The 27366-nt window shown below is 40.2% G+C and overlaps 1 protein-coding gene and 1 non-coding gene across 3 annotated transcripts in view; both read right to left on the minus strand.

The window, feature by feature from the left end:
- CALU (calumenin) overlaps positions 1-27366 on the minus strand; it is a 32061-nt gene that overhangs the window by 3732 nt on the left and 963 nt on the right. The window contains exons 2-6 of one of the 2 annotated variants that reach the window (XM_025929590.2): positions 17484-17715; positions 11586-11779; positions 8026-8192; positions 6164-6224; positions 154-353 (exon numbers count right to left, since the gene is read on the minus strand). In XM_025929590.2, the coding sequence (XP_025785375.1) occupies positions 154-353; positions 6164-6224; positions 8026-8192; positions 11586-11779; positions 17484-17704 (843 nt within the window). In that variant the 5' untranslated portion in view covers positions 17705-17715. Of the gene's footprint in view, positions 1-153; positions 354-6163; positions 6225-8025; positions 8193-11585; positions 11780-11852; positions 12047-17483; positions 17716-27366 lie in introns of both variants that reach the window. The other variant, XM_025929589.2, reaches the window with a different exon arrangement.
- On the minus strand, positions 12387-12494 carry LOC112867090 (U6 spliceosomal RNA). Its single transcript, XR_003224157.2, has one exon. It is a non-coding gene; the product is annotated as a U6 spliceosomal RNA (small nuclear RNA).

Genomic DNA, 27366 nt, shown 5'->3' on the forward strand with positions numbered 1-27366 from the left:
CTGTAAGTTTTCAATCGCCAACTTAAGATTTGCAGCAGACTTAGACTAATTAAGACCTTACATGCTCTATGTACCTCAACAGGAATGTTTTAGGTAATCCCCTAGAAACAGACTTTGATCACTGCTAGGTTGTTTGGGCCTGGCCAGACTTACCTTGTTCTGGTCTGATTCATACACTAGGTGTCTGGCTTCTGCCTCTGCATGATCATAGTCTGAGGGGAGGATCCAGTCTTTGGTCTCTTCCTTGTCCATCTTCCCATCACGGTTCTTATCTCGAAACTCAACAAATTGTTCTCTTTCTGTCTTTACCCATTCTGGCTCATCAGCATTTCCATCATGGCTGTACATGTCACCTATGTACATAGACATACATAATACAAAAGGTGAGTATTTTTCCCAAGACTGCCACATGCTAATCTGGCTTAACTTTTCCCCCATCTGGAACATAGTAGCAGTTACAAGGCTATTTTATAGGTCAGAGAGGCCTGAGAAAGCAAGGCATTTTCCTGAGGTTTAACTAATGACCTTTAAGAATATTTCCAGCTGTTGATTTTGAGTTAGTGAGTCCAAAAAGAATCCTTAGCCCTTAAAAATTGAAAAAATAAAGGGAGATGACTAACATCCAGAAAGATAAAGGCTAACTTTCAAAAGATAGTTGTTTCCTACATTCCTTTTCAATCCAAGGTAACTAGTTAAACCTGACTATTGGTATTAGAAAGGTGCTATTTTAAATTCTCAAGAAAACTTGAGAAGTGTAGACTAGAAGCCCAAACTGTCTACCAATTACTAAGTATATTTCAGAACATTTTTTAAGAACCTACTTCTAAAAATAATGGGTATATTCTTATATAGCCATAATGTCATTATCATGTTTCACAAAATCAATTTTTTGGTATTACTGAATACTCAGTCCAAATCTGAATTTACTATTATCTTCTAAAGCTAGTTTGTTCAAATTACTTCTATGAATGCTGGTGGCTAAGAAGTTGTTATTGTATACCTGAATTTTACTAGATTTAAGAGTTAAGGTACTTTGAAATTCAGTATTTACAACCAACAGAGATTCTTCTTTACAGCTATTTAAAGATACCAATTTTAGGGGCGCCTGGGTGGCTCAGTCGGTTAAGCGTCCGACTTCAGCTCAGGTCACGATCTCGTGGTCCGTGAGTTCGAGCCCCGCGTCGGGCTCTGGGCTGATGGCTCAGAGCCTGGAGCCTGCTTCCGATTCTGTGTCTCCCTCTCTCTCTGCCCCTCCCCCGTTCATGCTCTGTCTGTCTCAAAAATAAACGTTAAAAAAAAAAAAAATTTAAAGATACCAATTTTAAAACGTGCAATAAAATACTGTTTTGTCAAATTTTTTTTAGACTTATGTGAATGAAAAAGTCTGAAGATTCCTGAGGTATATACATCAGTGTATGTGCATTGTATGCAAGGTACGGGAGCATACCTTATATACGTCTAAATAGTTTCCAGCAGTTCTAAGCAAAGGTATTTAGTTGTGGTAAAGGTTTCATACATAGGAACCCACAAAATGGAGACGGCCCAAGTCACAAATCTGAACACAAGTAAGCCTGCACTTAGAGGAAACACCATACTGCCAAGGAAATTTAACGTACACCAATCACAATCCTCCAACTCAGATTCAGCTACTTTACCTGACCCTAGAAAATAGGACCTGCTAGCCAGTCATGCTGTTTCTACTCTGCTGCTTCTAATGCTTTATAAAACTCAGCTCTTGCCCAAAATCCCTTGGGAAGAGAGAGCGCTCCACTGCTTGTTGGGCACAACGATCCCCAGTCTATAGGCTGTTTTCCCTTGAATAAAGGATGAACTCATTACTAAAATGTATTATTGTCACCTGACAGTTGGTACTGTCATTTTCCTGAACTTGAGGGCTAAGAGCAGAACTACTTTTGTTTTTGTTTTTTTAATTTTTTTTTTTATTATTTTTTTTTTAATTTTTTTTTTTTCAACGTTTATTTATTTTTGGGACAGAGAGAGACAGAGCATGAACGGGGGAGGGGCAGAGAGAGAGGGAGACACAGAATCGGAAACAGGCTCCAGGCTCTGAGCCATCAGCCCAGATCCTGACGTGGGGCTCGAACTCACGGACCGCGAGATCGTGACCTGGCTGAAGTTGGACGCTTAACCGACTGCGCCACCCAGGCGCCCCTTTTTTTTTAATTTTTTTAACGTTTATTTTTGAGACAGAGAGAGACAGAGCATGAACGGGGGAGGGTCAGAGAGAGAGGGAGAGACAGAATCTGAAACAGGCTCCAGGCTCTGAGCAGTCAGCAGAGCCCAACGCGGGGCTTGAACCCACGGACGGTGAGATCGTGACCTGAGCCGAAGTCGGCCGCTTAACCGACTGAGCCACCCAGGCACCCCGAACTACTTCTGTTTTAAACAAAGGAGGAGTACCTCAGGACAGGACTTGCCTGTTTTTTTCTATGCTACAGCACATTCAGAAAATGTAATATTTGTATGATCCACCGGGCCAGTGCCCTGCCTTAGCTGTCCTGTGGGTTGAGACCTTTCATAGTACACATATGGGGAAATTCTGAATTACAGAGGAAATAAATGTGTGCTTAAAAGACATAATTTTTTTTAAATATATTTTTTTTAATGTTTGTTTATTTTTGAGAGAGATAGTATGAGCAGGGGTGGGTCAGAGAGAGAGGAAGACAGAATCCAAAGCAAGGGCCTTTCAGCACCGAGCCCAACGTGGGGCTCAAACTCACGAACCATGAGATCATGATCTGAGCCGAAGTCGGACGCTTAACCAACTGATCCACGCAGGCCCCACAAAAGACATCCTTTTAATAGAAACTAGAATATACAATGTAATGTAAGTGCATTTCAAAGATAGATGAGTAAGGATAAAAATAATACTATTTAAATTTCTATTTAAAAAGGATTTAATCTGTATAATGATACTAAAATTAATTTTTTTGAGATTACGTTAAAATGTTCTTAGGATACATAATGCAATGCTTAGAGATGAAATGAGATGATTGGAATTTACTTCAAAATAATAAAAAAAGTAAGGAAATGGATTGGTTACAGATGTGAAGGGATCGGCCATGAGTAGACGGCTGTTAGGGCTGGGCATAGGTACATGGAATTCTAATTTTGTACATGTTTGCAATGTTCTACAACAAGTTTAAATAAAAAATTCAACAGCATAACTCTGGGAACTTCTTATTAATGCTAAATGTAAGAGGCACTGACCATTTGTTTATGATCTCTCTCTTCAATAGGGCAGAAACTAGCATATCCCTAGAAACTGGAAGATACTGTTTGGGGACTTTTAGGTTTACAAAGTCCAGCATCCCTGGTGTAAGTGTTTATGTTAGTTGATGGTTTGCAAAAGAAATACACACACACACACACTTGGTTTAACAGTTTCAAAATACAATTCCTCTGCCCTTGGATATGTATGATGGAGAGGTAGAAAGAAATATCTCCTTATTTGACCTCGATGCTTGATAAATGATGGTACTTACCAGTTATGAAACTTAATTCCTCTCCTCTGGAGGTTCAAATGAGTTCCTCAGTTTTAGCAATAGTGATAAAATGGCAAAAGCCAGGAATGAAAAGATAAAATATTTAAAAGTAGAAACAGTCAACTTTGAAGCAGTCTCAGTAAATGCAGCCAGACATTTACTTCCTCTGTGCTGATGAACTCCACTAAAAAGAATCATTTTGGAAAGAAAGAAGGAAGGAAGGAAGGAAGGAAGGAAGGAAGGAAGGAAGGAAGGAAGGAAGGAAGATCTTCCACTGCTCATTCCTTTTTCTCTAAAAAAACTCAGAAAACATCACTGAGTCTTTGAAGAATAGTAAATATTCAGGGAGTAATTCAATGGGAATAACCCTAAATATAAAGAGCAAGTATAATTAGATAAAATCTGAGAAAAGTAACTTGCTCAATTCAAGGGACAGGTGGAAAAAAAAAAAAAAAAAAGGGAACAGATGACCTAGACAGAAATTACAAACAGAATATTGTAGAAAGGAGGAAATACTCTAAGAGAAATCGGCAACTTGGGGTCCCTTAGTCACCCACTGATCTCTTATCCTATTCCCTATATTCTTCTCTTGGGTTTCCTAACACCAGTTTAGGCTCCCTACAACTCTTTACTGTCAATTCCATGGGCATCTGGAATGCACTGTATCAGTGCTATCCAATATGGCAGCCACTGGCCACATGGAGCTATCAAGGACTTCAACTATGGCTGGTCTGATCAGAGATGTGTTGTAAGTATAAAAGATGCTTCCGCAAACAGTATGAAAAAAATTCTTAATAATTTATATTGATAACATGATGAAAGTAATTTAGATTACTAGGTTAAATAAAATATATTAAAACTAATCATGCTAAGAAATTTTTTTAAGTTTATTTATTTTGAGAGAGAACGCGCACACCAGCCGAGGAGGGGCGGAGAAAGAGGGAGAGAGAATCACAAGTAGGCTTCACACCGTCAGCACAGAGCCTGACCCAGGGGTCCAACTCAGGAGCTATGAGATCATGACCTGATTGAGCCAAAACCAAGAGCTGGATGCTTAACCGAATGAGCCACCCAGGAATCCCTAAAAAAAAAACTTTTGATGTAGCTATTAGAAAAGTAATAACACGGGGCACCTGGGTGGCTCAGTCGGTTAAGTGCCGACTTTGGCTCAGGTCACGATCTCGCGGTTCATGGGTTCGAGCCCACTTCAGGCTCTGTGCTGACAGCTCAGAGCCTGGAACCTGCTTCGGATTTGTATCTCCCTCTCTCTGCCACTCCCCTACTCGTGCTCTGTCTCTCAAAAATAAACATTAAAAAAATTTTTTTTTTAAGTAAAAATATATCATGTGGCTCACATTTACATTTTGATTGGACAGTGCTGCTACAGACACTTTATCATGACCCACTATTCCTCATGCTGGTCTGGCTTAATGATGTGCTAAGAGTTGACCCATGGGGTAAATTATTTTTTTTAATGTTTATTTTTGAGAGAGAGAGAGAGAGCAAGCAAGCAAGCAAGCGAGCAAGGGAGGAGTAAAGTTGGGGGACAGAGGATCTGAAGGGGAGACTCCACACTGAATGCAGAGAGCCTGATGCAGGACTCAAACCCCCAACTGTGAGATCATGACCTGAGCTGAAGTGGGACGCTCAACTGACTGAGCCACCCGGGCACCCCAAATTATTTTTAAATTTGCATTAAAAAAAATTTCTTTCATTTAAAACAACTGTTTTTTAATTTTTAAAAAATGTGTATTTATTTATTTTTTTTAAAATTTTTTTTTTTCAACATTTATTTATTTTTTGGGACAGAGAGAGACAGAGCATGAACGGGGGAGGGGCAGAGAGAGAGGGAGACACAGAATCGGAAACAGGCTCCAGGCTCTGAGCCATCAGCCCAGAGCCCGACGCGGGGCTCGAACTCACGGACCGCGAGATCGTGACCTGGCTGAAGTCAGACGCTTAACCGACTGCGCCACCCAGGCGCCGCAAAAAATGTGTATTCTTGAGGGGTGCCTGGGTGGCTCATTCCGTTGGGCCACCAACTTCAGCATGGTTGTGAGTTTGAGCCCTATGTTGGGCTCTGTGCTGACAGCTTGGAGCCTGAAGCTTGCTTCAGATTCTGTCTCCATCTCTCTGCCCCTCCCCTGCTCACACTCTGTCTCTCTCTCTCAAATATAAAAAACATAAAAAATGTTTATTCTTGAGAGAGACAGAACATAATGAGCGGGAGGGGCAGACAGAGAGAGGGACAGAGAATCTGAAGCAGGCTCCAGGCTCTGAGCTGTCAGCACAGAGCCTGATGTTGGGCTCAAACTCACGAGTTGTGAGATCATGACCTGAGCCTAAGTCAGACACTTAACTGACTGAGCCACCCAGGCGCCCCTGTTTATTTTTAGAGAGAAAGAGAGAGCTCAGACTTGTGGGTGTGCACAGGGAGGGGCAGAGGGAGAGGGAGAGAGAATCTCAAGCAGGTTCCATACCCAGTGCAGAGCCCGATTCAGGGCTCAATCTCACTATGGTAAGATCATGACCTGAGCCAAAATCAAAAGTCAGAATCTCAACCGGCGAAGCTACCCAGGGGTAAATTATTTCTATGGGCAAACACACTTCCACAACTTCTCAGCTTCCTCTAGGAAAAACAGGAGAAACAGACTTACCAATATACTCTTCCAGGTCAATGAAACCATCAGCATTCTTATCTATATCCTCCATTGTTTCCTGGACAAAAGAGAGTAAGAAGAGACTATTAAAGTTAGTATCTGGATGAATTAGTTTAGGCATTTATCATTCATTAAAAACACATGAACATGTGGGTATGGTTAGGGGCGCGGGAGTGGCTTAGTCGGTTAAAGCATCTGACTTTGGCTCAGATCATGACTTCACAGTTCATGAGTTCGAGCCCCACATCAGGCTCTGTGCTGACAGCCTGGAGCGTGGAACCTGCTTCGGATTCTATGTCTCCCTCCCTCTCTGTGCTCACCCGCTCACACTCTATCTGTCTCTCTCTCAAAAATAATAAACATTAAAAAAAATTTTAAAAACAAACATGTGGGGCGCCTGGGTGGCGCAGTCGGTTAAGCGTCTGACTTCAGCCAGGTCACGATCTCGCGGTCCGGGAGTTCGAGCCCCGCGTCGGGCTCTGGGCTGATGGCTCAGAGCCTGGAGCCTGTTTCCGATTCTGTGTCTCCCTCTCTTTCTGCCCCTCCCCCGTTCATGCTCTGTCTCTCTCTGTCCCAAAAATAAATAAACGTTGAAAAAAAAAAAATTAAAAAAACAAACAAACAAACAAACAAACGTACATGTGTGGGTATGGTTAAAGCATAGGAAGTTGCTGTTTTTCTAGCCGAAAAAATGGTAAAATATTAACTATTTTTTATGCTTCAACCCTAAATAATTATGAATCTTCTTGGAGGAACACTGGCATTATTTAATAATGACCTATCCCACCAAGCCGATAATGATGTGGAGTAGCCCTAGTCATGAAGTTATTCTAACAGATATGACCCGTAGGTCTGTAACTATGTAGTCTATGTTTTATGTTTACAAAACTATAAAGTCTACAGTTTATGTTTTATTGGTAACTGCCTTCTGTGACAATTCTTCAGTAGTGTCTGATCACTGGTTATGGGATTTTGTTTTAATGTTTACTTTTGAGAGAGAGAGGGAGAGAGAGGGAGGGGGAGGGAGGGGGAGGGAGGGGGAGGGAGGGGGAGGGAGGGGGAGGGAGGGGGAGGGAGGGGGAGGGAGGGGAGGGAGGGGGAGGGAGGGAGAGGGAGGGAGAGGGAGGGGGAGGGAGGGAGAGGGAGGGAGAGGGAGGGAGAGGGAGGGAGAGGGAGGGAGAGGGAGGGAGAGGGAGGGAGAGGGAGGGAGGGAGAGGGAGGGAGAGGGAGGGAGAGGGAGGGAGAGGGAGGGAGGGAGGGAGGGAGGGAGAGACGTTGAGTGGTGAAGGGGCAGAGAGAAAGGGGAATAGAAGATCCAAAGTGGGCTTCGCACTGACAGCAGAGAACCCCATACAGGGCTCAAACTCACCAACCGTGAGATCGTGACCTGAGCCGAAACTGGATGCTTAACTGACTAAGCCACCTAGGTGTCCCGGTTATGAGATATTTTTAAAAATAGGATATTCCTAGGGCGCCTCGGTGGCTCAGTCCGTTAAGCGTCCAACTTCAGCTCAGGTCATGATCTTGAGGATTGTGGGTTCGTGCCCCACATTGGGCTCTGTGCTGACAGCTCAGAGCTTGTTTCAGATTCTGTGTCTCCTTCTCTCTCTGTCCCTCTCCTGCTCACTCTTGGTCTCTTCAAAATAATAAACAAACATTTAAAAAAAAAAAAAAAGGATTTTCCTGGGGCACCTGGCTGGCTCAGTCATTACAGCATGGGATTCTTGATCTCAGGGTCACTGAGTTCAAGCCCTACCCTGGAGCTTAGAGCTTACTTAAATAAGTGATTCTCCCAAATACAGTCATTCTCCCAAAAAGAGAAACTGAGTTTCTGCTGAGAATCACTGTTCTCCACCAACCTGTACTACTATGTCTTTCATGTAATCATATTCCTCAGGGTGCAGGAAAGCTGTGAATTCTTCCTTTGTGGCAATAAGGTCTCCATCCTTGTCTGCCATCTTAAATCTCCGCTCATCTCTAACCATCATTTGTTTATAGTTAAAACCATCATCAGGGTCTGGATCATCTAGAAAACAAAACATTTAAGTCAAATTTTAACAGACTTCCACAAAACATGAAAATGTATGGGCTGAGGAATCAATTTCCAAGAAGGATAAACCAAGCAATGAAGAAACAACCTGATTACACAGGTAAAATTGTTAACAGTGTGAAAACATTCAGTTTTGGTCATCAAAGTCAGGTCCAAGTTGAATGTAAATGTTTGCCATCCAACATGGAACCCTGGCTCCTTGGTTAACCTAGGTACCGCTTCACTATTTTTGGTGTTAAGGCTACTAGAGGGTTCCAGCTTTCTAGTTATATCTGAGAGGCAGTGGTAGTTTTAAAATCATACTGTCTGGGTTTGAATCCTAACTCTACCACTTCTAGCTGTGTGACTGTGGACAAGTAACTGTGCTTCAATCTAAATGGAGGTAATAATGGTGCCTGTCTCATAGGACTGCTATGAGGGTAAATGAGCAAATAAATCTAAGTGCTGAGAATAGTGCCTGGCATATAGCTGGCTTTCAATAAATGTTAGCTATTGCTATTTTTATTAAAGATTCGACTCCCACCGAGAAGCTAGATATCAAAGGTTTTCTATCTCATATTAAGGTCACTTTGATTCAAGCAACAGAATTACTACCGTTTGAAAAGTCACACTTCAGTTTTTTCAGCCAACTCAGATTATCTACCATGAATTACAGGTACCGTTTGCCACCCCTCTCCCTCATTTATGTAAGATTCTAGGATGTAAAACTAGAGTTACGCAAAACAGGTCAGAGGTTGCCTAGGGACAGGGGATAGGGAAGGTAAGCAGGATTATGAAGGGACATGAGGAAATTTTTTTGGGTGATGGATAAGTTCGTTGTAAGAATGGGTTCATTGGTACATACCTATGTCAACTCATCAATTGTGCATTTTAAATATGTGCAGTGTCCTATATATGCCAATTATACCTCAATACAGCTGTTATAAAAAGTAAACATTAGATTACAACCAAACTTTCTGGACCTATCCATCTGTTATGATGTTGAACTATATAAGCAGTAGCTATTTAGTCTCTAGAAGAATGAAATTCAGTTTAAGTTGAAGGAGTTATCTGTAGGAAAAAGCCCAAAATAAATGGACAAAAAAACCTTTTCAATCTGCTGTGTGGACCAAAAGAAAGCATGTGAAGATATCATGAAATGTAAAAGACACCACAATCAAGCTAAGAAACAATTGTTCCTAGAACATATTGCTTAAATAAAGAAAGATATGGCACTAGTTTTATAAAAAAAACCCACAAGGCCCCTTTAACAATATCACACTGCTGACTTTTGATACCAAATTTCAGTCCTTCCAAATTTCAAGCACGGTTTGGAAAACAAAAACAAACTACCACTCTGTTTTGAGAGAGTTTTGGGCAGTTTGAAACTTCACGTTTTGTTGAGCGTCAAAATTCAGTAAGACAGCTTATTGAATCGTGACTATACAGGATACTCAAAACCATAATAGGTTGAAGATGGAGAATTTAAGGAAAATACACTTTTTAAAGATACTAAGTCGTCTCTTCTAAACAAAGTTTCAGTACCGACTCCGTAACAAAATAAAGATAACAGCAGACAACTGACACAACAAGACTAGATTCTTAACTAAGAGACCTTCTCTCCACCTCAGGGTAAAATGTGGTGACTGGAATCAAGTAGCCTGATAACATGCACACAAAAGATAAAATATTTTATTTTAAATAATTAAATTCATGTGTTTGCTGTCCTTGTTTGGGGTGCCGTATCTATCCTAAGTACCAGCTTATTGTGCTAGCCAGCCTGCAGTTTCAAGTAGGCTCTTGATCTAGTTTTGGGATAGCCAGGATGGATCTTAGTATTCCATATTTTGCTTGTAGCAGAAAGTGTTAACCTTCCTTTTGTGGAAAGCAGATTCATTAAGACAGATTTTAATTAAAAGCTAAGATGACTTATACCTGAACTCAAGATTAAATCAAGAACATACTCTCACCAAAAAAAAAAAACCCTCAGCGCTTCTCTAAGCCACCTCATTACCCCGAGTGCTATCCACCCACATGCCTCCACGGAAAGATGCCTTATAAAGATATTGCTTCTCTAGCCAGTGCTTCAGCTTATTCAGTCTCAGTAGAAATACCCATTACATTGAATCATTTGACCTGAGAGCGCAATGGAGCTCTCAACAGATTTTTATGCACATAATCATACAAAGAGCTTAAAATTCATTTTGGGTAGCAAGTAAGTGCCTAGGTCTGAACTGAGATTTATTAACACACCATTCTGTTTAGATCACCAATAACCTAGCCTTTGCTCTATATTTATAAGTCCAAATAAATCAGGAGGGTGCTGAGTCTCAGCCAGAAAGCAAGAAACACGGGTGCCTATCCATCTGCACTGACTTCTTAATACACATGTTCTTAATTGGGTGAAGGATATGTTTGGTTCTTGGCTAAGTGTCAAGCATGAAGAAAGATTGCCACTTTCGTCTTAGGAATGAGAACAAGCTCAATACAGAAATATACAGAAATGCATGCAGTCCTGTAATTAACACAGACAGCTGGCTATCCAGTGGGGGAAACAGACCATTATACACTCACTGCTTGTTAATCAGTGGTGGAGAATGCCTGCTTTAACCCAGAAATTTGCCTCATTTCCAGGATAAAAATGCAAGAAGTAACATTTATACATTCTTATCTCAAATTGTAACTACGAAGAGGAATCGCATAACAAAAACACCCTAATCATCAACTCAGTAAGACTGCCACCTAGCATTCAAAAACAGGCAAGTGTAGTAAGTAAAAGAAGATTACTAACAGGTGGCCCAAGCATACAAGCTACCAAATCAACAGAAAGCAATCACATTTGCCTTGAAGCATTTGCATAGCAGGCTGATAAACTCATGTGCCAGAGAAAACAAATGGGAAATTTTCTTTTCTAAACTTCAGTAAGCAGACATACTAAAATTGTTAAATTTTATCAAGGAAAGCTATTTGATCTTTATTTTATTATGGAAGGTCAGTAATTTTCCTATTCTCACCAGTTATACAGGAATCTAGCTTGAATTTCAGGGTCACCACTTTAACGTGACCACATCAAGAGATATTTCAAAGTCTCTTGCTTTGCATTATTGAAACAATGCCTTTTAGAGGAGATTTGCTCCAAAAATGATCTGAGGGATCACAGAAAGAAAAATTGCTAAAATAATATCTGAAATGCTAAAGATGTAGAAGATGCCGGACCTTACAAAACTAAAATACTTAATATGCACATTTAAAGTTAATAAAGGGAAATCAGTTCACAGCATTTGGACTATTTTTAAAGTGCACAATTTCTCCCTTTCCTTCACTGTGTGACCCATTTGTTTCTTTGACTCAAGACCATGGTCTCTATCAGGCTGACATCTTGCCCCTTACCCAAGTAAGTGCCATAAGTCACGTTTCTGTACTCATCCCAGGAGATTAAGCCGTCTTGATTCATATCAAACTCGTGCCATTGGTTTTCAACATTGTCATATATGTATTTCTTCTGGGCGTGCTTAATCCAGGATTTCAGCTCCCCCTCCGTCACAAACCCATCTTTATCCACGTCTATTTTATCTACAATCATTCTACAAGACAAAACAGTTACGTTTCAAGGTGCCAGCTCCACAAGGCTTTTTCCCCCAGATAGTAGGGACCTACCTAAAACGTAGCCGTAGGTGGCATTTTTATATTCCTCCCAGGAAACGAGGCCGTCCTCATTGAGGTCATGCCCCTTCCACTGTCGCTCTACATCCTCGTAAATCCAGCGCTTTTGTGCAAATTTAATCCAGTCTTTGAGCTCATCCACAGTGACAAACCCGTCCTTGTCGCCATCTATTTTACTTACAATCTTTCTGTAGAAAATGCAGAGAAATCCAGCAAGAGGTTAAAAAGACACAAGGCTCCAGACTTAGCCAGGTGTGTGTTGTGACCACAGGTGTTGCCCAGGGCTAAAGCATGGACATAAAAATTGTCTCCAAAAAAAAACCTTCCAGATAAGCACCTGAAAATATTTCTCTTAAGTGGCCTGTTACTGGTAACGAGCCATCTAGACAAGGCAAGCGCAGTCCATGGCTGGTGCACTTACACGCAAAAGCAAACCCAGTCTCATCCTTTTAGGGGTCAGTTACAGCCAATGGTCAGAATCCAGGAGTGAATACCCATTCCTATCTGGGTTCTCCATTCTTTGTATCAAACAACATGAATCTTTTTTTTTCTTTGCATGTTGCCCTTTGTGCAGGGGCCACGTTAAAGTTAATCTTCTTTGTATCTTTCCAATATGTGTGCTGCCAAAGCGAGCATGACAAGCAAATCCTTATGCTTTTCTTTATTGCTTTAGGAGAATCTCAATTTATTGGTAAATAATCACAAATCACTGATAGGGTTTTCTAAAAATTCAAAAATGTAAACCAGACTTTAAAAAGTTCAGCTGCTTAAAAAAAAAAATAACACTTTTGTTAAAAATATAAAGATAACAAAGATAGTTCTGGGATCACTTATACCTCAAGTCAAGATTATTAAAAAACAAAAGCCAGAAAACCAAAACCCACACACATACACAAAAAACACCCCAAAACCAAAAAAGTAAAAAAACAACAACACAGGTACACAAAGACAAAAGGACAGATGCATGCTTGTTATAAAAAATAGCTAACAGCTAATTATATACTATGTTGACTTGGATTTTCACATAGAACCACAAAAACAGAGAACTTTGAGGAAATGATGTGGTAAGAATGTCCACCGCTCACTTATAGAGACTAAGACAACCTATGAAAAGTCAACCAAGTGGCCCAGTATGGAATAGGAACTTCAAATCAAGATGTCCAAGTGAAATTTTGGCATACTCCTATGCTCTATTATTTGCAGGATGGACAGACTGTCACTTGGTAGCAAATAATGTCTTTTCCCAGTCTGCATTCGTTTCATGAATACAACATCGGAAAGTGATTAAAATCACAGACTACTAGTGATACGATGAAAAGATATCGTATGATATCATCTTGATATTGGTATGTTGTTAGCCTTAACTGGCTAGTACTTAAACTCTCTAATTTAACAAGCATACTCCTTCACGAAATATGTAATCTTTCAGCTTTTGCTCTAAAGTATAAATAGAAAAGGGAAAGCAGTAAGAAGCTATCTCTTAAATACCTTCCTCTATCTACACGGACATAAAAGTTTTTTTGTAACTTTAACCCTGGAATTTTAAAAAATATTAACACATTAAGTTATACCAGTATTAAAAACTTTTGCATTATCTATAATGGGACCTAGTTTATGTCCAAATGGTACTAACTACCAATAGTGCAATAGTGCTACTGTACCATTAAGAAAAAAAAGGTAAGGTATCAGAATGCCTCCCATTCTCAAATGAAAATTTTAAACAGCCTAAAGAGGGTCACTCAGATAAGGATCTCTCAGATAAAGAGCACATAACTGCTCAAGAGGGGCTTTTGTTAATGAAGTTGGCTGAATGCCATTCCATTTATTCCAACAGAAATATCTCAAATGGTTTAGCCCAGATGTTGGCAAACTTTTTCCGAAAAGGGACTGATAGTAAATAGCTTTGATTTTGTGGGCCACATATGGTTTGTCACATATGTCTATACTTTAATAACCATCTAAAAATAAAAAAGCCATTCTTATCTTGCTGGCCATCCAGCCTGCAGGCAGCTGTGAAAATACACTGGAAGTGGGTATGTCCCATTTTAGGCACTAGCTCTAAAGGCCGGTGCAAATTTATGAAGCTAATGGTGTTGTTTTCCTGTGACCTACAGATGTAGTTATGATGCCATCAAGTAAGCATTTATTCCAGGGTAGACACAATGCACTTAGTGGACCTTATGTTATTTCTCCTAAGAGGTAACATATGCCTCTACTCTACTTTTTTCAAGAGTCAAAAAGCAAATCAGTAAGTAGGCTCCAGGAGGGTTCATAATATTCCTGAAATATTCAGCATACAAAATCTTATATATATTCCTACGTGCACTGTTCTGAGAAAGGGTCTTTTGCTTTCCTTAGACTCTCAAAGGGGTTGACCTGTGACCTAAAAAAAAGGATGATGAACTGCTCTAGTTCATTTCTAAAGCAACTACACCAAGTGTGAGAACTTTTTAATATTTACGCTCACCACCTCAAAACAAACAAACCCTCATTTGAAGGACACATAAATGAAAATTAAGTAGACTTAAGACCACTGTGAGTGACTGGGGGAGAATACACACATAAGAAAGTATGTTCTATTTGCCAACATTCTTAAGAAAAAGGGAAAACTAGGGGCGCCTCAGTGGCTCAGTCAGTTAAACGTCTGACTTCGGCTCAGGTCATGATCTCATGGTTCGTGAGTTCAAGCCCCGTGTCAGGCTCTGTGCTGACAGCTCAGAGCCTGGAGCCTGCTTCAGATTCTGTGTCTCCCTCTCTCTGCCCCTCCCCAGCTTGTGCTCTCTCTAAAATAAATAAACATTAAAAAAAAAATTAAAAAGAAAAAGGGAAAACTGTATTAAACTGTTTTAAAAATAGTGAATTTTTGCAACTACAGGTATGAAAATGATCTTCTGTCCATCACTTGCTTTCTATATGGATGGAAAAGAGGAGGAGAATCTGTTGTTCCCAACCTCTGGTATATAGTCACCTACCAAAACAATGTTTAAAATGCCACAGTAGGGGCGCCTGGGTGGCGCAGTCGGTTAAGCGTCCGACTTCAGCCAGGTCACGATCTCGCGGTCCATGAGTTCGAGCCCTGCGTCAGGCTCTGGGCTGATGGCTCAGAGCCTGGAGCCTGTTTCCGATTCTGTGTCTCCCTCTCTCTCTGCCCCTCCCCCGTTCATGCTCTGTCTCTCTGTCCCAAAAATAAATAAACGTTGAAAAAAAAAAAATTTAAAAAAATAAAATGCCACAGTAAGCTTAAAAAAAAAAAAAGTTCATCTGGAATCCTTGCTTACAATAGTATATCACCTCATTTGTCATTATCTCCAAAATTTAGGAGAAGCATATAGTACTTGTTCATACATTCTATGAAAAACATGATTTTACCCATCTTATTCTAATCAAATATGGAGTCTGCTCATGTGTGTTGAACTTTTGTTATTTACTGATGACAAAAAGGGACGTTGTCTCTACTGAAAAGTGCCAGCAGAGCTACTCCACCACCTATATAGAGCCAGAACACACTGATTAACACCAAGTCTAAAGGCCCTTCATTATTTAAGAGTAACTCTGTGAAGAGCCATGTACAGACCCAAATATGGGTCAGACATGCACATTATTAATAGGTGAGACATGAAGACCGAGAATACTCTCATGCACCCCTATTTTTAGCCCAAATGTTAGCATAGTTATAAGATTAAAATTAAAAGTGAGCATGGTCTCTTAAAATTAGAAAAGCAACCTAACAGAAGACTGAGTCCTTAATGTATTTGTTTTTCCTATTTTCAAATGTTTGGAGATAGTTTCTCATTCTACATAGCAAAATCTTTTGAGTATTTCTGTCAGTGTTTAAGAGTAAAATATTGGGGGCACCTGGGTGGCTCAGTAAGTTGAGCAACCAACTTCAGCTCAGGTCATGATCTCACAGCTCGTGGGCTCAAGACCCGCATTGGGCTCTGTGCAGACCTTGCTCGAAGCCTGAAGCCTACTTCAGATTCTGTGTCTCCTTCGCTCTCTGCCCCTCCCCCACTCACACTCTGTCTCTCAAAAAAAATAAATGTTAAAAAAAAATCTCTTCGGGGCGCCTGGGTGGCTCAATAGGTTAAGTGTCTGACTTCAGCTCAAGTCATGATCTCACGGTTTGTGAGTTTGAGCCCCATGTCGGGCTCTGTGCTGACAGCTCAGAGCCTGAATCCTGCTTGGGATTCTGTGTCTCCCTCTCTCTCGCGCCCTTCCCCCATGCACACTCTATCTCTGTGTCTCTCAAAAAGGAATAAACATAAAAGAAAAATTTTAAGGGGCGCCTGGGTGGCTCAGCCGGTTAAGCGGCCGACTTCGGCTCAGGTCATGATCTCACGGTCCGTGAGTTCGAGCCCCGCGTCGGCTCTGTGCTGACAGCTCAGAGCTTGGAACCTGTTTCAGATTCTGTGTCTCCCTGTCTCTGACCCTCCCCTGTTCATGCTCTGTCTCTTCCTGTCTCAAAAATAAATAAAACGTTAAAAAAAAATTTTTTTTAACTCTTAAAAGAATAAAATATAGTACTGATCAGTTAGCAGATAATCCAATGAAAGGATAGAATTTATTCTGAAGTATCACGCCCAAACAAACCACATAATGTCTTCTAATCAAAGCGCTATCCATGATGGCAAAATACTTTTGGAAATTCTTCTGTGGTACAACTTTCCAAACAAACCTCTTGAATATAGTTCAGAAAGTTACACCAATGGTGCTCATTAAGGAGAAAATGTTCACTAAGTTAACTAAACTGGGGGCATCCCACTTTGGCTCAGGTCCTGATCTCACAGTCTGTGAGTTTGAGTCCCACGTCGGGCTCTCTGCTGTCAGTGGCAGAGCCCGCTTAAGAGCCTCTGTCCCCCTACCCCTCTCAAAAACAAATAACCTGCATTTCCTTAAAAAACAAGGCTTTAGGAGAGCCAAAAACAAAAAACAAAACAACCCAAAACAAACAAAAACATTCTCAGATGCTCAGAAATTATCAACTGGTATGCCATCAATTTTCCAGGTACAAAGATGCCTGCTAAGACCACAGAACCCAACTATGACCCAGCTGTTACTGAAACGGCAATTAATACTTGAACATTAAGACCATTACTTATTACAATCTTCTAAAAGGCATGATTGGTTTGCTTTTGTTTTTAATTAAGCAAATATCTGAGAATGAAAACAAAGAGGATAAAGGATGTTCTCAGAAATCATCAACTTTATAGAAATTAGCCCAGGGGTCTCATTTGCAGTTTATTATCCACTCAATGGCTTGGCTTGGGGCACAATGAATACTTGGTCACAGATCATTTTTAAAAATTAAAAGTATCGGGGATGAGAAGCCTTCCCTGTAATGTTCCTCAGGGAGCAAGACGCAATTCAATCTGGGTCCTGTAGCATTTGGTGCTTTTGTGCAAAAATGACTTTGCTTTGTAGAATGAGGTAAAAACCATTATTCAGTGGAGAAATGTATGAAAGCAAGCAATTAATTACATTTTAGTGGTAGCAATCCTGTGGCTAGCTTTCAGAAGATGTAGTTCAAAACAACTTTACTGGGTTGCCAAGCCAAAAGAGAAAAAAGAATGAGCTGGCTTATAAAGAAATGTCATTACTTTAGCCCCCTGAGAGCTGGCATCTTACCCAAGTCTTTCCTTGCTTTCTTCTGGTGTCAGCTGATCAAAGGTCTTTGCTTCTTCAGCACCCAAGAAGGCATCATGGTCATAATCAAAACTCTGAGCATCATTGTGAACTTTGTCGCTGAGCTGAGGCTCATGGTGTACACGGTCCTTCTTTTCTGTGGGCTTGCTCAAAGCAAAGGCTGTGCACAAGGACAGGCACATAAGAAACTGTCGCAGGTCCATGATAATCAGATCTTAAAGAAAAACAAAGATTAGTTAATTCCAGAAGCAGTGTGCTTTGTAATTAAACAAGAAATTAAAAGCTTACATCCAGTTACTAATTTGATTTCACCCCAAATATTACTACTTAATCCATAAAATAAGAATGGTAGAATATGAGACTTTCCATTTTTATGGTAAGAATTTTTCACCAAGTTTCCTTCATCTGATTGGAAGTTGACAAGGAATCAGTTAAAATATCCACCTTGTAAGTAGGCCCCCTTTAAAAAACACCAAAGTAGAACATTAATCCTTTTAAAAAGTCAAAGAACCAACATTTAAATTCAAACTAACTTACTGACTCCCAACAACTTTACTTTTTGTACTACATCAGAGGTCTGGTCTTTAAACCTGGCTGGTTATTAGGATCACCTAAGAAGCTTTAATAAAATTCCCCCTATTGAATTAGAATCTTTGAAGTTGAATGAATGCATCTGTAGTTTTAAATGCTTCTCAGGTGATTCTGATGATCATTAGATTAGGAACCATGAAACATTTGAGCAGAGTCCTTCTCCTATATATAGCACCAAGTTGCCTCTCATTATTTATGCTCAATCTCAAATCATCTTCAAAGATCAAACCATTCAGATGGTACAGTGATGGGTAACACCTGCTTCAGCATTCCTTATACTGTGTTTCCCAAACTTGCCCGGGCATAAAGACAGCCTAGAGTGCTGTTCAAAGTACAGGTTCCCAGGTCCTAGTCCAACTGTCAGAATCTCGGCAGTCACAGGTGATTCTAATGAACAAGCACAAGGCTGGAACACTTTACTGAAAAATGATTAAAAATTGCAAAGAATATGGAGAACAAACAGAGTGCTACTGGAGGGATTGTGGGAGGAGGGATGGGCTAAATGGGTAAGAGGCATTAAGGAATCTACTCCTGAATTCATTGTTGCACTATATGCTAAGTAACTTGGATGTAAATTAAAAAAAATTAAATAAAAATACCAAAAAGAAAAAAAAAACTTGCAGAGAAGCTGCAGGATGGCAACTTGTTTATCAGACTCTACAGATACCCCTCAGTATTGTCTAGAGAGGTTATGGTCTTAGAGAAAAAACTATAAAATTAAAAATCAAAAGGAAAGATTTTCCCAACTTTTGTATTTTAACTAACCTTTCACCAGTAGAATATGGATTCTGAATGCTTTTCCCCCTGCAGTTAAGTTTTTGTAAATTCATGTAATCTCTTATTCATTTCCGTTTGTGATTAATGGCTCCCTTACTGGGTAGATAGGTGGTTATTAGGCATGAAGCTTGTTGTGGGTTGAACTGTGTCTCCCTAAAAAGATGTGAAGTCCTGACCCTGGTACCCGCAAATGTGACCTTATTTGGAAACAGGATCTTTGCAGAGGTAATTAAGTTAAAATGAGGTCATTTGGATTAGGGTGGGCTCTAATCCAATGACTGATATGCTTATAAAAGGAGGGAAGTTTGCGGGGCGCCTGGGTGGCGCAGTCGGTTGGGCGTCCGACTTCAGCCAGGTCACGATCTCGCGGTCCGTGAGTTCGAGCCCCGCGTCAGGCTCTGGGCTGATGGCTCAGAGCCTGGAGCCTGTTTCCGATTCTGTGTCTCCCTCTCTCTCTGTCCCTCCCCCATTCATGCTCTGTCTCTCTCTGTCCCAAAAAATAAATAAACGTTGAAAAAAAAATTTAAAAAAAAAGGAGGGAAGTTTGGACAGACACTCAGAGAAGAGAATGCCAAGTTATGAAAAGAGGCAGAGATTGGAATGATGCATCTGCAAGTCAAGGATTCCTGGCAACCCCAGAGGCTACGAAGAGGGAGGGAAGGATCCTCCCCTGGAGCCTAAACACAGAGCATGGCTCTGCCAACTCTTTGATTTCTAATTTCTAGCCTCTAGAACTAGGAGAGACTATATGAACTTCTATGTCACCCAGTTTGTGGTAATTTGTTACAGCAGTCGGAGGAAAGTAATAAAAGGCTCAGTATGCAGAAGGTCACTGCATCACATGAAAGTTAAACGCATTACCTTATCCTAATTTGCAGATTAAACTAGCCAGACTTCACTTTCCACAGGATGTCACTAGTGGCACCATTTGGTCCAAGGGCTCATAATTTTTATGTAAATATTTTTAAAAACATGAAAATTCTTTCAGCATAACTTAACTCAGTGGGGTTCTCAATCTAGACTGACTGCACCCTAGTATTACCCAAAAACTCAAGAAAATATGACCACTAGGTCCCACTCCTAACTATTAACATTTTTAAAAAGCAGTCAGGTTGTGAACCACTATTTTAATTAACCTCTCAAACAACCATAGTGATAGCTTCAGAAGTTTGACCTGAAAGTATACTTAATATAAACAAACTGCATATATCTGATCCTGCCTCAAAACTTTGGGAACCAGAATGAATTGCTCCAGGGGATAAAGAAATTAAATACGCCAGATTAGATGTATTTTAATTATCTTTCTTGTAACCTCCAAAGAGCAGTTAAAGGAAGTTACATTGCGTTACCTTGGATTTACAGAATTCTTTGATTAAAAAAATTTTTTTTTAATTTTTAAAAATTGGGGCGCCTGGGTGGCTTAGTCGGTTAAGTGTCCGACTTCAGCTCAGGTCATGATCTCACGGTCCGTGGGTTCGAGCCCCGCATCGGGCTCTGTGCTGACGGCTCAGAGCCTGGAGCCTGCTTCGGATTCTGTGTCTCCCTCTCTCTCTGCCCTTCCTCTGCTCATGCTCAGTCTCTGTCTCAAAAATTAAAAAAAAAAAAATTAAAAAAAATTAAAAAAAATAAAAATTACTTCTAGGGAGAGATTTTTTTTTTTTTTTTTTTAAGAGAGAGAGGGAGGGAGAGAGGCTGAGAGAGAATCCCAAGCAGGCTTCCACACTCAGTATGGAGCCCAACAAGCCCAATGCGGAGCTTGATCTTAAAACCCTGAGATCACACTGAGCCAAAATAGAGTCAGGACACTTAACCAACTCAGCACCTCTAGAGTCCTTTGGATTCAATAAACTAAAAAATGTTTACCACACCTGTTGGTGAGCATGTTATATAAAGCAGAAGGAAAGCGAATAGGAGAAATATGTTTAATCCCAATACAACCTAGAGAGCTGATTATACAAAAGCAAAACCTGAGGCCTCCATGAATAACTTTCAGCCTGTAAATGCATACAAGGATTTCCAACACCTGGGAAAGCAGTGCAGTGGAGAAGGGTGAGAAGGTCCTGAAATGGCAGAGGAGGATTTGTCAATAGAGTAGAAAGTAGAGTAAATAGGACACTGCCAATAAGTCAAACAGAAACTCAGCTAAGGAGATAATGGAAGGCAGTCACTCCCCCCAATGCCAATCCCCCCCCCCAAAAGTACTTTCACTTGATGGTTGTTAAGACTGATGAAACCCCGTGGTGCTTGAGTGGCTCAGTCAGTTAAGCATGTAACTTCAGCTAAGGTCATGATCCCTCCGGTTTGTGAGTTCAAGTTCCGCATCACCTCGGGCTCTGTGCTGACAGCTCAGAGCCTGGAGCCTGCTTTGGATTCTGTGTCTCCCTCTTTCTCTGCGCTCCCCTCACTCACACTCTCTCTCACTCAAAAATAAACATTAAAAAATAAAAATAAAAAAGACTGATGAAAACCCATGAGAAGAAGCAACATGAAAGAACAAGAGACTCAGAGAAACGGGAAGAAGGTGGTACTTAAGCTGTTCCCACCAATGTTAGAACTCAGATATGCTTCTGAAAGCTTATAAAGATTCTGTTCCATGCTATTCCATCAAAACACCCAAATTTGTATACAAAGGCACTTGCACAAAGATATTCAACAATGACAGTTTATTTTTTTTTTCCAACGTTTATTTATTTTTGGGACAGAGAGAGACAGAGCATGAACGGGGGAGGGGCAGAGAGAGAGGGAGACACAGAATCGGAAACAGGCTCCAGGCTCCGAGCCATCAGCCCAGAGCCCGAGGCGGGGCTCGAACTCACGGACCGCGAGATCGTGACCTGGCTGAAGTCGGACGCTTAACCGACTGCGCCACCCAGGCGCCCCTCAACAATGACAGTTTATAATGATAAAAAAATGGAAAACGAAACCAGAGAACTAGTAAATACACATTAAATCTGTATTATGGAACAGTACGCAAAGGTTAAAAAGAATGAGGTGGATCAGTCTGCACTGAAATGGAAAATTTACCGACATGTTAAGTTGAACAACAAAGCAAGTTGCAAATCAATGTCAAGATCTCATTTAGGTAAAAAGAAAAAACCAAACAGCCTCCCAGATTGTTTATATTTGTATACAATGTAACACATATGCACAAAAATGGCATGGAAGGATAAACATCTGTCTGTAAATGGTGGTAACTCCAGGCTCAGGGGAGAAGAGATGGGGTGGGGTAGTGAGGCTGGCTTGGAGTGAACTTTAATACCGTACTCTGTTGTCTATATTTTGTAAATGAGTACACATGTGTATTATCTGTTTGTATTATATTTTTTTAGGTTTATTTATGTATTGAGGGGGGAGGAATGAGAGGCATAAAGAGAGGGAGAATCCCAAGCAGGCTGGGGCTCAAACTCAAGAACTGTGAGATCATGACCCAAGCTGGAATCAAGAGTTGGACACTTAACCGACTTAACCACCCAGGCACCCCTTTGTGTTTTTAAACAATATTATAAAAACTCTTTTCAGTATTGCAAAACAAACATCTTCAAGCCATTTCTCTAGATTGAAAGAGGAAACTGAAGCAAAAACAACTACTCTTAAGACAAACTTTTTAAAGTAAAACATGCTGTTCTACAATAAAACTTCAGGCTACCCTTCAATAATTCAACTGATCAATCAAATCTGTGGAACAGTAAAGAGAAAACTAGAGATTTAGTGGCTCTCTTAAATGCCACAGTGAATATGCCTTTATTTTAGGGCAAAATAAAACTTCCATCTCAAACTAGAAACAATTCTTGAGACTTACAAAACTCTCCAGAGACAACAAATTTCTGTTATTTTGTTACATATCCAAACAGTATTTAGAGGTTTACAAAATCAAGTAAAATCAAGTCACTGCAACAGATTTTCCTTATGCCTATTAGTACGGGAACCTCACATTTAGAAAAGTTTTATAAATGACTAATTACATCCCCAGAGTAAAATACCCTAACAATTCTGCCATAATACCTTAACAACTCTTGTAAACCCTAAACGTTACAATATGAATAAATGCATTAAGCTCATTACCAGGGCCTGGAAAAGATACGTGCAAAGTTTTGATACATGTAACATAGAGAAATGTAACTGATTCACTGTGATTTAGAGGGAAAACATTTAAGTTTCAGGCTTAACATTGCTTTTCTTTTTTAAAGTTTATTTATTTTGAGAGGGAGAGCACACATGCAGGCACACAGTGCAGGCACAGAAGTAGGGGAGAAGGGGGAGAGGGGAGGGGGAGAATCCCAAGCAGGCTCCATGCTGTCAGCACAGAGCTTGAACCCACGAACCCATGAGATCATGACCAGAGCTGAAACCAAGAGTCGGACACCACCCAGGCGCCCCATCAGGCTTAACATCTTGACAACAAGAGAAGAATTCCAGAGTAAAAGTCAAGAGCTCCTGCTTTATCATCTATCCAACTTTTTCCTTTCCCTCTCTCAATTAATCTTCCAATCCCACCCCTGTAAAGTCTCCTTCCACCATTCTGTCAATCAATACTTCTCAGGTCTCCAAAATCTAAAATCAGTCTTGTTCAGACCTTGCTATTCACTCAAGCTTGCCCTTCCCTTTCCTTCACCCGTAGGAGTGTCTCTGCTGCTATCTCTGCTTCCTCACTACCTACTGCCACCCTGAAATCTAGCTATCTACCACTGATGCAACTGCTTTAACAAGTCATCAAAGACCACTTGACGGACAAAGCCTATGGTCCTACCTTCATCTCTCTGCAGTGGGCAATGAAAAGCCCTGCACTTAAAATAACTTTTTTTTTTTTTTAAATATACACTCTTTGTGCTCACATATATCAACTCCTGGTTATTAGAAACTTTACAAAGGCCTCTTGTTCCATGAATATGGATACTAAAAAAAGACTGTACTAGATTTATCTAAATCCATATAGCATATAAAAAATGTTCAAGTAGAAGCAAAGAATATCCCCCAAGACAAAGGATATTTTATGTGGGAAGATGTGAGAACAGTACAACTTTTTACACGAGGTACTGAAGAACTACATTAGTGCCGTTAATTTCTGAAGCATCTTTCTCTTTTCAACCAAACTGAAACCAAATGATAGAAAACGAAATGGCCCTTCTTTTTCTCCTTCCCTCTTCATCACAGCTACACATCAATGGATAACAAGATATCAGGAAAACATAAATGAAGGACTTAGTTGTATGAATTTTTACTATGTGATCTAGAAGGTAAATCAATGATTGTGCAAAAAGCATCTCCCCATCTATTTCTTAAATGACCTATAAGTTTTTTCTTTCTAAAATTCTGCCCCTCCCTCACCAAGGGTAACATCTAATATTTTCTCGTTAAAAAAAAAAAAAAAAAATTGGACCGGTACTGTTCAGGACAATAACAGTCACATGGGCTGCTAAGCACTTGAACTGTGGCTAGTGTGAATTAAGATGTGATATGTCATACTTTACATAGAAAGAAGGGTATTTTGTATGTACTGGATTTAATAAATTATTAAATTAATTTAACCTGCTTTAAAATTTCAGGTGAAATGTATTCATGTGACTTGTACTGTATTTTTATTGGATAGTGGCATGTTAGTCACAAACTAAATAGAACAGAAAAAAATATCAAGTAACTATCATCGTTTTGAAGTATGTCACCAATAAGGGTCTTCTGCAAAGTTATTTTCATGAATTGCTCCAGTTAATTTAGAAGGAGAAAAGATTAATATCATAAGCTTGAATTTCTTTCAATAACAAAGATTAGCCTGAAGAATCAGTTTATTTTAGTCATCCAAAATTTTCCTTGAAAGCTCTAATTCTTGCTATTTCCCTCCCTTCCTTCCCAGTCATTGGTCATAGAGTACTTAAGTGGTTTCAGGGAAATTTAGATGTCTGGATTAAATACAACTTCTCAAGAACATTACCACTGAGTGATCCCACAGATATTCTGGTTGATCAAAGACCCACTGCTCAAAGTTAACAAGTGAGAGAAATGGGTGTGGCAGTAAAATTCCCGTTCTCTGAGCTGGATATTCAGCAAAAAAGGCAATCCTAAGTGACTACTTCAATTTTGAATTAGGGGAACAGCCTGGGCCTATAATAAGGCCCAGGTTATGAAATCTAGAAATTAAAGCTATCTGGTTATCTGACATTCTTTACTTATGACTTTAGTACAAGTACCACCAATGCATTATCACATTAAAGGAATAATGTCATCCTTCGTGATCTGATAAAAGTTATGACAGCCATTTATTCAATGTTTTTCTAGTGATGAATCAAATTTACAACACTTCATTAACACCTTTTTTAAATATATATTTTTTATTTTATGTTTGAGAGAGAGACAGAACGAGCAGGAGAGAGGCAGAGAGATGGAGACAGAATCTGAAGCAGGCTCCAGGCTCTGAGCTGTCAGCACAGAGCCCGACGCGGGGCTTGAACTCACAAGCAGTGAGGTCATGACCCAAGCCGAACACCTTTTGATTACACTATTTATGGTACTGAGAGCACACATTTATAAGAGCTGAGAACAGAAAACTGCAAAATTTGGCAATAGAACAGCTTTAAGAATGACAAACTATTACTCAGCCTTCATGAGTTCTATACCCAGGGCGACAGAGTACAAATTTAACATTGTTCTGGCTATGGAGAAAAAATTTAAGAAAAAAATTCCAGAAAATTCTGAGAGAAAAAAGTTTCCTTTGGGGCTGATGAAACTTTAAAACATAATTAATTGCCACAGGAATGCTTTGCAAAGTGGCCACGGGAGTTTTGTTTTCTACTTGTAACTTTGCCATGCATATTTAACATGCATAAAGTCCTTGAGAATTTGGTAGTTATTTTAGCTCAACCTCCCTTCTGTGCCAAATGTCTATAAATAATTTTAAAGTCCTAGATGAAAAGATCTACCTACTATGATCACTCCAGCTGGAAGTAATCTATACCAATTACTCCCAACTTGTATAAAATGTTTGTACCACTCCACAACAGATCATAGGCTACTCTAAGCTGTCTCCTTAGCTCCCCTATAGATACTATATTTTATTTTTTTGATGTTTTATTTATTTTTAAGAGAGAGACAGAGTGTAGGTGGAGGAGGAGCAGAGAGGGAGGGAGACACAGAATCTGAAGCAGGCTCCAGGCTCTGAGCTGTCAGCACAGAGCCCGACGCGGGGCTCAAACCCACAAACCATGAGATCATGACCTGAGCCGAAGTCAGACGCTTAACTGATTAAGCTACCCAGGCGCTCCTAAATATTACATGTTTAAAAGGCAGGACTCTCAGCTAATAGAAACTGATATCTTTTTTTTTTAATTTTTTTTTTAACGTTTATTTATTTTTGAGACAGAGAGAGACAGAGCATGAACGGAGGAGGGTCAGAGAGAGAGAGGGAGACACAGAATCCGAAACAGGCTCCAGGGTCCGAGCCATCAGCACAGAGCCTGATGTGGGGCTTGACTCTCGAACCGCGAGATCATGACCTGAGCCGAAGTCAGACGCTTAACCGACTGAGCCACCCAGGCGCCCCGAAACTGGTATCTTTCTATGTCCCTAATACAGTGTCTTGCACTTTTTATAGACCATTTTACTAGACTAGCTGGACAGTACTTGGCAGAAATGCAGTTCCTGCCTGCTCCCAACCCCCAATTCCCCTTACCGGATCTGGCCATCAGAAAAGCGCCTTTCAGCTGTTTTAACTCTAATACATAAATTACACCATCAGCCACACCCATATTTAAGAATTCACAGAGGATCTAGGATGTTATGGCCTAGCATCTCCAGTGTCTAGGCCTGGCTACACCTCTGTCTTCCCAACACCCCTGCCACACCCATGTTTTAGAAATTTGATGTTAATATCAACATACTGATCAATTACTGATACAGGTGCAATGTAAATAAAATGCCACCAGTAAGTATCTTAACACATCACTGGATGAATGGAAGCAAACAATTATACTGAGAGTGATGAACTGATTTCACAGCTGAAACCCAGTACCATCCACTCAGGCATACCCAACTCATCTTTATGGGTTCATGGGCCTCCTAGCTGTAATCATCAAAAAAAATCCTATTGGACATCCCTAAATCACTGTAAAACTCAGATAAGGCCTAGGCAACCTATCCTCTACACACAATTACAACTTACAGGTTTGTACTGTAAATGTGTACTATACTACTTAAATTCTTCAGTGATGGCCATCGTTTGTTACTTGGTTAACTAAATTTACTGAATGAGGTCAGACATGCATTTGTGTTGTGTCTTCCACTCCAGGGCAAAAAAACTTTATCAGAGATTATACGTTCTCTACTTCCCAGTTATAAAATCGTATTAGAAGCAACCTTATTGCCAATTCATTAACGTTGACTTTATGGTCCCTGCCGCCAGGAAGTGAATGCAGTTCAACTCCCAGAGACATTATTTTGGGAATTTACACGCTCAGTAATTGAGATCAAGGGCCCTAAAATTTTAGCAAGAGACCCAGGAAACTTTTGC

This window comes from Puma concolor, chromosome A2 (genome assembly GCF_028749965.1).
Source record: "Puma concolor isolate L17-30 chromosome A2, mPumCon1.1.hap2, whole genome shotgun sequence".
NCBI lineage: Eukaryota > Metazoa > Chordata > Mammalia > Carnivora > Felidae > Puma > Puma concolor.